Source organism: Manis javanica, chromosome 10, assembly GCF_040802235.1.
Source record: "Manis javanica isolate MJ-LG chromosome 10, MJ_LKY, whole genome shotgun sequence".
NCBI lineage: Eukaryota > Metazoa > Chordata > Mammalia > Pholidota > Manidae > Manis > Manis javanica.
The window spans coordinates 17,918,214-17,931,080 of NC_133165.1; the positions used below are offsets into that span (position 1 = coordinate 17,918,214).

At 37.7% G+C, this 12,867-nt stretch overlaps 1 protein-coding gene across 1 annotated transcript in view; it reads right to left on the bottom strand.

Annotated features, from left to right (window-relative positions):
- Positions 1-12,867, bottom strand: part of NAV3 (neuron navigator 3) — a 376,755-nt gene that overhangs the window by 97,642 nt on the left and 266,246 nt on the right. Inside the window, 3 exon segments of the mRNA XM_073214824.1 lie at positions 3,021-3,729; positions 4,653-4,923; positions 5,559-5,691. Of these exon segments, the coding sequence (XP_073070925.1) occupies positions 3,021-3,729; positions 4,653-4,923; positions 5,559-5,691 (1,113 nt within the window).

Below are 12,867 nucleotides of genomic sequence, written 5' to 3' on the forward strand. Positions count from 1 at the left end.
AAAAACAAATAACCCAATTAAAAAATGGGCAGAGGAACTGAACAGACAGTTCTCCAAGAAAGAAATACAGATGGCCAAGAGACACATGAAAAGATGCTCCACATCGCTAATTATCAGAGAAATGAAAATTAAAACTACAATGAGGTATTACCTCACACCAGTAAAGATGGCTGCCATCCAAAAGACAAACAACAACAAATGTTGGTGAGGCTGTGGAGAAAGGGGAACCCTCCTACACTGCTGGTGGGAATGTAAATGAGTTCAACCATTGTGGAAAGCAGTATGGAGGTTCATCAAAATGCTCAAAACCGACTTACCATTTGACCCAGGAATTCCACTCCTAGGAATTTACATCAAGAACACAGCAATCAAGTTTGTGAAAGACAGATGCACCCCTATGTTTATTGCAGTACTATTTACAATAGCCAAGAATTGGAAGCAACCTAAATGTCCATCGGTAGATGAATGGATAAAGAAGATGTGGTACATATACACAATGGAATACTACTCAGCCATAAGAAGAGGGCTAATCCTACCAATTGCAGAAACATGGATGGAGCTGGAGGGTATTATGCTCAGTGAAATAAGCCAAGCCGAGAAAGAGAAATACCAAATGATTTCACTCATCTGTGGAGTATAAAAACAAAGGAAAAACTGAAGGAAAAAAACAGCAGCAGAATCACAGAACCCAAGAATGGACTAACAGGTACCAAAGGGAAAGGGACTGGGGAGGATGGGTGGGTAGGGAGGGACAAGTGGGGGAGAAGCAGGGGGGTATTAAGATTAGCATGCATGGGGGATTGGGAGAAAGAGGAGGGCTGTACAACACAGAGAAGACAAGTAGTGATTCTACAACATTTTGCTATGCTGATGGACAGTGACTGTAAAGGGGTTTATATGGGGGACCTGTATAGGGGAGAGCCTAGTAAACATAATATTCGTCATGTAAGTGTAGATCAATGATAACCAAAAAAAAAAAAGCAGTTCCTGTGTGGTGACCTCAACAGTGGTATAAAGGGCATATAAAAGTGTAGGCAAAGGGTCTGTTTGTGTTTATACAGAGGATCAAAGCCTAATTTGGCTACCCAGAAAATGAACTAAGATACGATATGAATAAGAACTTCCAACATCAGCACCCTCTGGAAGACTTATACCAGAAGATGATTATCAAAAAACTTCAACAAAGATCCAGATGCTGCTACAGCTGTAGGGGCACTCATCCCACCGGTTCCTGGACTTGCCATGGGAATGAAGAAGGAGATACCTAAGCTGGCCTGTGCATACAGTAAAACAACAAATTTGACTGGATCTATACTGTTGGAACTTAACCAAGAATTAGGAGAAGTGCAAATTGTAGTGCTCCAAAATCTTACAACTACAGACTACCTACTGTTAAAAGAACATATGGGATGTGAACAGTCCCCAGGAATGGGTTGTTTTAATTTGTCTGATTTCTCTCAGACTGTTCAAGTTCAGTTGGACAATATCCACCATATCATAGATAAGTTTTCACAAATGCCTAAGGTGCCTAACTGGTTTTCTTGGTTTCACTGGAGATGGCTGGTAATTGTAGGTCTGCTTTGGTTATGTAACTGTACTCCTATTATGTGAATGTGTGTGCACAATTTAATTAGTAGTTTAAAACCTATACATGCTGAAGTTACTCTACAAGAAGATATGTCAAAGAAATAATAAATCCTCCCATGTTTTCTTCCGTCTTCTACTTCTATAGCTTTTCTTCTTCCTTCCTAATTACAACCCTTAAATAGAATTCGTGCCTCATATGGAATTTACCGAGTATCATAATTCCTCCAAGTGGTAAAGATACCTCAAGACAAATGCTGGGCATAGAAGACACAGGGCATAAATATGCAAAGAAGTAAAAAACTAACCCTTTCAAACAATAAGGCTTCTCTCTCACTTACCAACTTTACATTTCCCTGTAGGGCCCCGGAAGATGACTGGTTAGCCAGAGACGGGTAAGATTCCTCAAGGGAGGAACAACCTCAGACAGGCACAGTCGCAGGGGGGCCATCAGGTGAGAAATTGGGGATCAACAGAGGTGAAGCTTAGAACCTCACACCCCCCTGTTCTGAGAGAAATCTTCTGCATCTGTGGAGGTTTTATTGCCCCTGTCTAGCTCGAATTAACACATAGTCTATAGGCACACACCTGATCATCTACATTTGCTCTCTTACAACACTAAACTATGTTTTCTACCTTTATCTTGCATCTACCTACCATTTCAGCATTTTATCAAAAATAATAATAATAGAGAAATGTGATATCCACATATAAATCAAGTATAAAAATCAAACGAATATTCATATTTGAACTGATTGTTTATAGTTCATAATGCATGATCAAAACCGAAAGTTTCTGTGATGACTGCCCTTGCACTGTTCACCATGTAACTTATTCACTATGTAAGCATTTGTTCTCCATGTAAGAACTTGTTCGTTATGCTTCAGAAGATTGGAGACTGATGAGAATTAGGCTTGGGGTGGATTAATGATTGTGCATTGAGCACTGACTCCCCTATACAGAATTTTATTGCTGTTAACAACCATTTGATCAATAAATATGAGAGATGCCCTCTGAAAAAAAAAAATAAGAAAAAGCTCAGGTCCTCAGTATGTAAAATTGAACAACACAGAGGAGTAGGAGCCAAGAAACTAAGCCAGATCGCGTTATCCCAACCTTCTTTACTGTGGAGTTAAAAATATTATATCCACAAATAAATGCAAAGCAATTATAATTAGTCATTATATTGAAGCACTGAAATTTCACTCAGGGGTGTAAAGTAGCATTATCTTAAACTGGAGGTAAAAGGTGTGCAGTGGTGGAAGTATTAAAGTTTGAAATAAAAGAAAGAAAGCCAAAAAAAAAAAAAAAGAATATATGCATATATGTGTAAAGGCAAAATATGTGTGTGTATTTTATAGGATAGGCCATAGAGCGAAAGCCTTTAGCCATCTTCACTTTATGAATTTTTCCATCTTCACTTTATGCATTCTTACCTTCGAAATGTAGGTGATGCAATGTCAGGATATTTGGATCCTGGCTGCCTGAGCCCTTGTGTGCCGCAGGCACTGGCGGAGGTGGGGCTGGATTTGGGGGAACCTGATAAAGACAGACTCTCCGAGTCCGAGACTGCTATTCTCTCCTTCTCCTTGTCTGTTTGGTTGACAGTGACGGGACTGGAGCGCCCAGACCCAATCTTAGTGGGTTCTCTCAGTTTGGAGGCGGTGGCCCCCGCTGACTTGCTGCTAACATTGGAATCAATACTGCTGGTACTGGATCTGTGGCCCCCCCGACCCGGAATGCCACTGGTGCTGGACTTTGCAGGGCGGGGCAGGCTGCGGTACTGTAGGGATGTCTTTGAGCTCATGTGAAGCACAACGTCATCTTGATTCTGCGAGCCGTCCAGACTGGTTTTTCTCCCTGTATTTGATGTCCCACCAATGGCAGCAGACTTGGGGATTTTACCCAGCGTGGCTGACCCACTCGTTATTGTCGCTCCACTGCTTGTGATCATAGCAGACGACCCTACTCCGCTTGGTTTCTTAAACCCAAAAGAGCCGGTGGCAGTTGACCTTCCAATGCCTGAGGGGGGCTTTTTCCCCTCATCTCCACTGCTTCTTCCTGCATCTGAAGGAGACCTTTGTAGAGGCGAGCCTTTCAGGGCCGTTTTCCCTTTCTCTGAAGCTTTGGCATCATCAGTTTTCCCTAAGCAATGATAAATATATAAATACATGCAATTTGATGTCATAATAATATTTCTTTCAGTATTGTGCAAAATGTCAATATATCTTTACATTACTTCAATAAATATTTGCTGTTTTATATCTAAATAAGCATTTACTCCAAATATGTTGTGAGAACTGAGTACACAGCCACAAAACTTCAGCTGTCAGAGGAAATGGGATGAGAGGTCAAGGAGATGAGATATAGAGAGATTTGCTTTTTAGTGTTGTCTTACATCTTGCAGCTCTCTTCTTTTACAGCATTTAATCTTATCAAGCCAAGTAGCTGGAAAAAAGAATGCCTTTGAATATTTGTGAGACAATTTTATTTGGAAATATCCTGTTACATCATTATTTCAGGTGGTCCTACTTAAAAATTAGGGAGATTTTAAAATGGGGAGAGAGTCTTTAAAAAAAAAGTCTGATATAATCTGGCAGAATTCTTTCACTTTCTTTTTTCATAAAGTCTAATTCACAAATGAGGTTTCAAATCTTCAGCATTTCAATCCATTACATTAGTGTGATTGCTCTTGCCTCTTAGAGATGGTAGTGAAACTTAGTGGCATACTTAACATAAATATTCCAAACTTTCATGAGGAAGTCAGGATGAAAGCAATCTTATTTTTACTAAGCAGGCTTAATTTATTTCCACATGAACAGAAATGAGTGTGGCAAAAGACAGTCAACAGCCCCACATTATGAATGTGATCGTAAGAGAATGAGTAGAGTAGACAGTTCATGTGGTCTTATATGGTGAAGTATGTAAAATTTACATAGAAAAAACTATTTTACTATACAGAAGAGAATCTGACTTAATTTAAAAAGCTATTATTAAGAGAACAAAGGTTGAATGGAAGTAGTAAATTCAAACACTTTTGCATCACAGCTGCCAAGTGATAAGCCTACCAGGGGTCTTAAGTGCACCTGTCCCAGCTTTCTGCCGGGATGGTGGTCCTCCTTGGGCGGACATGCCTCTTCTCCAGGAACCTGTCTGTGAAATGGACAGGGAGGCTTTCTGCCCTGCCTTCTCGGGGTCTTCTGCAATTCCTGAGGCAACACCCTTCCACTTGCTACCACCATCCCCATGGCTGTCAAAGTCCTCCTCTGTTTTTTTCAGCTCCTCAGTACTATCCCATGTGTCATCTGCTGTAGAACGTTTCTCTGAATCTGTCTTCAGCTATAAAGAAAATAGTATTTAAAAATTTGTGCAGAACAATCTACAAAGTATGAATAAAGCACTGGAAGGTACTTTCAGATAACTGGCAAAATAAAGGAAGCACTGATTTGTATTTCAAAAGAATTCCAAAGACTCCTCTATTTTTATCTATGTCTTCATTTAAGTCTCATTAATTTTAGCCACATAATTCTCACTTGCATATATTAGAGGATGTCAGAACAAATATGTTTGAAAACCCTAATTAACTCCAAAGAAGAATTTTCTGTGTTAAATCTAACAAGGAAAAGTAAGACAAGATAAAACTTAATCATCTAATACCGATTCTTGATTTATTATTCTCAAGAGATCCAGTAATTTATTTGAGATCAATATAAAACTAAGGAAGAACTATACAAACTTAGACTTTTAAAATAATTTTTAGATTTTAAACAAATATATTACTGTTATAAAGAGAGATACAGCAACATAAGTCTTTCTGGGTTAGACTGTAATCAATAGAGAAAAACACATACACATAAACTGCTTTAGTCTATACAATCATTTCAGATTATGACAATCTATATTTTAATCTAATATGAAATAATTTGGGGGAGAAAACTGGTAGAAGCACTGGAAAAGAAAGAGGCAATTCTCACCTGGGTGCCCTTCCGGGAAGGGATGGTGATGTTGGAGTAGGAACTGACTGAGGAGGTGGTGTTCAAGTCGTCCGTGCTGATGTTATCAAGCGTGTCGCTAAGACCACTGCTCACAGAGCTGCTGTCATCCCAGCTAAGGGCAAGACAGCGAGGTGAACACCGGAGGCACCATGCAAGCCACCTGCATTCCCATAGAACTTCTCATGTATCGGGAAGACAATCCCTTTTTTTAAATCTATACAAAATCATTCACTTCCTATTTTTGAAAAATTGTATAAGTAAGAATTGAACACAGGCCTGAGCATAACCTTATCTGCTATTTGCAAGGAATCAGTGTCCGGTGCGGGTCCAGATTCCAGGGGAATGTTTAAAGAAGGCAGGAAATTGCATGGTGTCAAGAAAGAATAAAATTACCCATGACTTTTTTTTCCCTGAAAAAGTAACAAAGCATGTAAGAATTCATCCAACTGTGCTTTAGTCAGGAGCCAGAAAGTCATTCTGGTCTTTTACCTTAGTAGCCACTTCAAATCACTCACTAAACCTGAAAGATGGAGATTCACTCTATCGAAATCCTCCTTCCTGTCATCCCTCAAAATTTCTGACCTAGACAATAATACCCTTCCTTTGGTCTTTCTCAATAAAACTTAATCTGCTAAACTTGGGTCAACCATCACAAATTCACATCTGGCTATGTCACGCCTCTGCTTAACACTCTTCAAAGACTTCTTTCTACCAAAGCAGTAGATTCCTACCTCATGCGGAGGACAAGGCAATCCCTGGGGCATAAAAAAAATCTGAAATTCTGAATATATTTGTTTTTAATCTAAAGAATAAATAAAATAGGCAATATTAATACTGCCCATTTCATGGGCAGACTAACACTGGCACCCTCTCTTAGCTGATGTGTTAGTGGGGCAGGAGTTGGGATGAGCAGGCTGACCTGAACAGCAATCACAGTGCGAACGGCGCAGTGTGAACAGCAGCTCCAAAGCGAAGGGGTTGCCCACGGTGCCCCATTTACCGGCTGTTCCTCAGTCTGCTGTGACCTATTACTGCCTATCTGTGCTCTATTAACTGAACTCATGCGCAGTGGATACAGGTACCAGATATCAACAAAAAGTAAGTTTCATAAAATGGACAAGTGGCTTAGGAAACCTCTGCAAATAATCCACACAGTGAATGCAATATATGTAATGAAAGCATATCACGCATAATGACAATTTTTCTTCTTGTGATGAGAATTTTTAAGACCTACTACTCTTCTAGCAATATACAATACACTACTCTTAACTATGGTCCCCATGGTGTACATTACAACCCCAGGACTTATTTATACCTGGAAATTTGTACTTTTGACCACCTTCACCCATCTTTGTATTTTTAAAAAGAGCAAAAGGGTACTTTGCACCACTGTAGCAAATATCTGTCATTTGTGGCATATTAAATCTTTTGAATACGCTCTCTACATCTTACTTTCACAATTTCCACATTGAGTCTTATCTTCCCAAGGTAGTTTACAGAAAATTCACATTCTCAGACTCCCTTACAGATTCAGCATGCAACACAAAGCCTATCATATGTATCCAGAGTCACAAATGAGAAACACAATCCTCAGGCAAATATGGCAGCAGAGTCACTCGCTTCTTCTCCACCAGCACTGGCAGATACCGCCTCCTCCCCTCTTTTCACCCCTTTTCTCTTGAAATGCACCAATGACAGCTTTATAAGCTCTTTGTAAACTTCAGGGAACTCTCCAGAATCCTTAATGTTTCCTCTTTTTTACTATTCCTTTGAATTCTTCAATAGTCAGAACTTAACTCACATTAGACATTTACCTTGGACATTTCCTAGTCTCTCACTTCAATATTGCTTCTGTGATCATGACACTCAAATTCACATCCCTGATTCTGACCTCTTTCCAGACCGTGAGATCAGCATTTCCAGCCTTCAAGTGGACAGCTTCTCAAAGATATCCTGTCAACATCTCAAAATCACCCTGCCTAGATTACATTCTCTTTAAAACCTACTTTTTATTTCCATTATTGGCATGACCTGTTAATTCTTCTGCCATAAAAATTAGTGTTATTACCATTCTTCTCTCACTTGGCTCCATTCTTTGTCAGGTCGTCTCTAATCACTGAAAATCCTTTTCAGCTCCAGGTAACATGACCACCCTTTTGTTCCACATCTTTACTTCCTATGTTTATCCCTCTTTCCATTAAAGCTATTAGTAAGTATCTGCTCTTACTTATTAAACAATGAATAAATTATAGCTCCTCTCCTGAAGAACTCAGTGTTCACTGTGGAGGACAAAAATTTTAAGAAATGATGATAACATAAAAGGGTAACGTGTAGTGGTTGATGTGAGTGCTAAATGTATGGCAGGACAGACCTACTTGTCACTTATTTGAAGAGTTGAAGAATTTTTTCATGATTGGAATACTGTGGAATGATCAGATGAAATCCATGTATTATAGCATATATCACCTGTTATAACCCTTTTTTCTGTTTTTCTATTTTCTTGGTCATAATATGAATTACCTGAAGTCAGGGACTATGTTTAATTTACCTTTATAATCCTAGCATATAATATGGTGGCTATTCTGAAAAGATGCTAGTAGAAGTTTGTTAAGTGAATGAAACACTTTTACTTTTGAAAACGCAGCTTCTATCCAGTAATGTTAAATTGGATTGAATCCAATAATATATGTAAATTTTGAGAAAAATTTATTCAACATATTTCTTTGCTAAGCAATCATAATGGAACAATTTTTGATTCCTGACATTATTTTCTTAAAGTTCAGTGACTTTGACTTTTGCCTTTGATTTTGTAGATACCAGAATTCTTCCTAAGATGCAATTAATCATGTTTATTATTGCACAATTGAGTTGCAAAAGCTTCACAGAAAATAGGGTTTATTAATGAAAAGATAATTTACTCACATAATTAGCTTTGAGTAGGTCTCAAACCTCATAAATATTTATTCTTCATCATTTCATTTTTAATTTCATTAAGAAGCGCTAAGAATTCTTGACTATATACTTTATAAAAGGGCAACTCTTTTTTCTTCAAGTTATAGATCTATCACTTCACTAAATTTTTCTCAACAATCCAGGAAAGCTCAATAAATCATATATCTTATCCATATAGCTTGTATTTACACATTGGTTGTTTCCAGTTTTAAAATACTATGAATAAAGCTATTAAGAACATTCACATACATTCCACCCATGTAACACTTTAGAACAGGCAACACTACAGATATGCAGGACAGATCAGTGACTGATGGTTGTTAAGGATGTGGAAAGCTGTGTGGTGGCCATTATATGACTTGAGGCATATGTCAAAATTTAGACTTGGAGAAGAAAAAATATTCCATGTAAAGTAAACAAAAAAAAAGTAGTCTATTTTGTCAAACTTGTTGGCAAATTACAATTTGGATACACACTAGAGTACTAACTATTCTAAGAAGAAAATGATTGCTTTTGGCATGTCTTTTGCTATTTATACTCTTCATGCTCACTGGCTCAATGGGGCCGGGGGTCTATTTTATCTGGTAGTTCATTTGTACCTCTCACCCCTTGTTCACCTCTGGATGCATACTTAGATGTAGACTTGCTTGGAAAGACCTTGAATATGTTACATATTCAAGGTCTTTCTTTTTCTTTTTTTTTTTATTTCCATGATAAGGAATTCTGAAATATTAACTAAATAATTGTTAAAATAATTTTACAGATTTAAAACTAATTCCAGAGGAAAATGCTAGTCTGGCTTGCATGTAATTTTTCAACATACTCCTGTGTTTTGGTATGGTGGCACTTGACGTAGAAGGCACTCAGTCAGGCTCATTGATAGTCTGTACTGGTAGGTCATTGTCCTGCTTATACATGGACACATAAAACATTTCAATAAATAACCAGTTCCTATACTTGAGGCATTCAACAGTAGCTCCTTAAATTTTCTAGCTCATTAAATATTCCATTAATGAAATAAATGAACATGTTTATTACTACTGATTCCTCTGGAGGTATCTATTCCTATCTTAATTCAACTCCAATAATGAGAATGCTGTCTGCCAAGGTGACGTTATTTCTGATTTCTATAAAATATCTTATTAGTCCTAACTTTTTAACAATACAGTTTTTGTTAGCTTGTTTTATTAAAAGTTAAAATAAGAAATAGCCATATAAGTGATGTTTGTGTATCTTTTTGAATGCTTTGAGTTTATACTGTATGGTTATATAGAAAAATGTAATAATGGATATTACAGAATTTATCAGTACATGAATGTTCTTAGGTCACTGCTATGGGATCAAGTGTCTGAGGTTTGACATAGTGTTCCAAAACATAAAGTTCTTCCACCAGGTACCAGCATGTATATCTTACTACCTCATTCATTATGATCCTTGCGATATCCACCCAATTCTTAACGCTAACAGTAGTCACCTGGTTGGACCCTGTAGCACCAATCGTGAATAGATTATTCACACTGCTTTAGATACCTGAATGCTACTCACTCATACTTATCAGTTCACTAGGCATTACTTTGATTTATTGGACAGGGCTCAAACCAAGTTAAAAAATGTTAAGCAAATTCAACATTTTTAATATATTATTTTAATGCAAATGCTGAAGTCATTTGCCATTGGAAAATAAGGTAAACAATGGTAGATAATATAATTAACATGTTCATTCTGGTGCTTGGACATTCATCAAATATATAGGGTGACACACTACATGTATGTGAGTACTAGCAGACACAGACAAGTATGGAGATTTCCACTTACTCCTCAAGTATATACTCTGCAAAGGTGATTTTTGTGATTTTTTTTTTTTTAGGCATAAGTGAGGTTAAAAAAAAGAAAGAAAAATTCTAGAGGCTTGAAATAAAAGGGATAAAATTCCTAAAATTTCATTGGCATGTATAAAAACTTCTGGATATGCTTATTACTAAGGGAAATGTATATAATATTTGCATAACAAAATAAAGGCACCGCTTTAAAAAAAACCCATCACATTCCAGGATAACTTTGTTTTCCATTTCACATTATTTATGGTAATTTAAATAATATACAGAAGGAGATACAGATATCTTTAAAAACATGTGTTTAGATACAATGACATTTGCAATAATTTAAAAATACTGAGACTCAGCTGTCTAGACTTTGTGCTTTGAAACCCATGTTAAATCAATGATATTCTCCTCAAAACTAAATCAGCAGAAAACCGCCTAGACCTACACCATACCTTTTCTTATCAGCCAACACAAAATACTACCTGTCAATTTTGAGCACTGCAACCACTGAAGTGTTAATTCTGTATTACTTCAGGGTCATTGAAAGATAGCAATGTAGTACATGTCAACAAAGATTTATTAAGCATTTCGTCGGAAAAATATTTTATTGCTAAGAAAAAAAGAACAAGTCATTAAAAGAGACTTTTGAATCAGAAAAACCTAAGGACATAGCATCATCAATATATTAAAAATGATTTTATATTAAAAATATTCCTTTTAACCTATAATATGTATATGTTTTTATTACAGTTTAAAAAAATTTTCCTCCTACCTTCAGAAGTGCTGCATCCCGCTACTGCTCATTAACTGTGCATTCTAGTGGAGTTCAGGTAACTGGTTTAGAATCCAGTTGAAATGTCAGTTTCTCAGTGAATCCATCCACAATTTTCAAGGGAATTTAATCCCATCCATGTCTGTGCTTACTAGTAGTGTGTTTCCATCGTGCTGCAGGTTTTCTGCTTACAAAGCTATTTCAGCCACAGGAGAGCACGGAGAGGGGCTTCTCTCTCATCATCTCAGGGCCCAGGCTGGCATCCGGCCCATGAAAGGTTCTTGATGTTTGTGGAATAAATCAATAAATGATCTAGTCTTACATGGGCACAAACTGAAGCCTTAAATTGTAATTTGATCACTCATTCTAACTCTTAAGTGGGCAAAAAATTATGAACCGTGATAAAAAAAAATCAAGGGGATTATGTGAGTGAAGTCAATGAGAGGGACCTCCTAAGTTTTGGTGAATAAAGAATAACCGCCTTGGTGATAGTTTTAAATAGAGCTGATGTAGACAACTGAAGGGTGAAGAAGAACCGTCTGTGAAATGGGTGGAGGACAGAGCAATACAGGAAAAGGAGAGAGCAAGTATACAGACTAGAAACAACAAAGGTCAAGAGACCAATGGGACCAGCGCACTAGGCAAGGGGGAAAGTGGCCGTGGTGAGACTGGAGAGGAAGGACGGGAGGAAGGCTAGCCCTGGGAAGGTCTTACAGTGTTCAGAAGTTAGAATTCCTTAGAAGGACAACAGAATTCATCTAATAGTTTAAGCGGTGAAATGACATGAGCAGATATACGTTTTAAAAGTACTATTTTAACATTTAACAGGAAGAGTGGAAGTGGGAAGCTCAGTGAGAAAGCTATTTCAACACTCTTCAGTTTAGATGAGGAGTTACAAGTAAATAAACAGAAGGCAGTTTCAAGATATACTTAGACGTGTGAGTGATAGGATTTTCTTTTGGTTGGTGTGACCTAATAAGAAATACATGTTTGGTTTCTGTCCTGGGTTCCTGATACAGAGCTCCTAGAACTTTTATACCTTCTTGAGTGATAGAGGTGCTAAGATTATCTTTCCTAATATCTGGTCTAACAGAGAGCTCATTTCCTGGGTGATTTGTCCTAATAAGGAAACTCTTCATTAATTCCTGGATAGCCCATACTTTTTGTCTTTGTTTTTGTTTTTACCACAATTCATAATAATTGAAGTGTTAGAATGAGTGAACGTATCACAGATTAAGGCCTTAGTTTGTGACTACAAAGACTAGATCATTTATTGATTTATCTCACACCTCTGTCTCTGGGGGAGGGCTGAAAATTCAGTTAATAATGTATCATGCCTACCTGATTAAGCCTCTATAAAATCCCATAAATTATGGGGCCTGGAGAACTTGCAGGTTGGTGAGCACACAGACGTGCTGGGAGAGTGGCATGCCCAGACAGGGCGGGGGAGCTCTGTGCCCTTTCCCTACACCTTGCCCTGTGTACTTCTTCAACTGACTGTTGGTCTGTATCCTTTCTCATATCCTTTCTATAAATCAGTAAATCCAAGTAAATGTTTCCCTAAGTTTGTGAGCCATTCTAGCAAATTATCAAATCTGAGGAGCCAGTGGTGGAACCTCCAATTTACAGCCCATCAGTTGTAAATACAATAGGCCAAGGCTTGCAGTCAGCTTCTGAAGCAGGGGCAGTCTTACAGGGCTGAGCCCTACACTTGTGGGGTCTGACGCTCACTCCAAGTAGA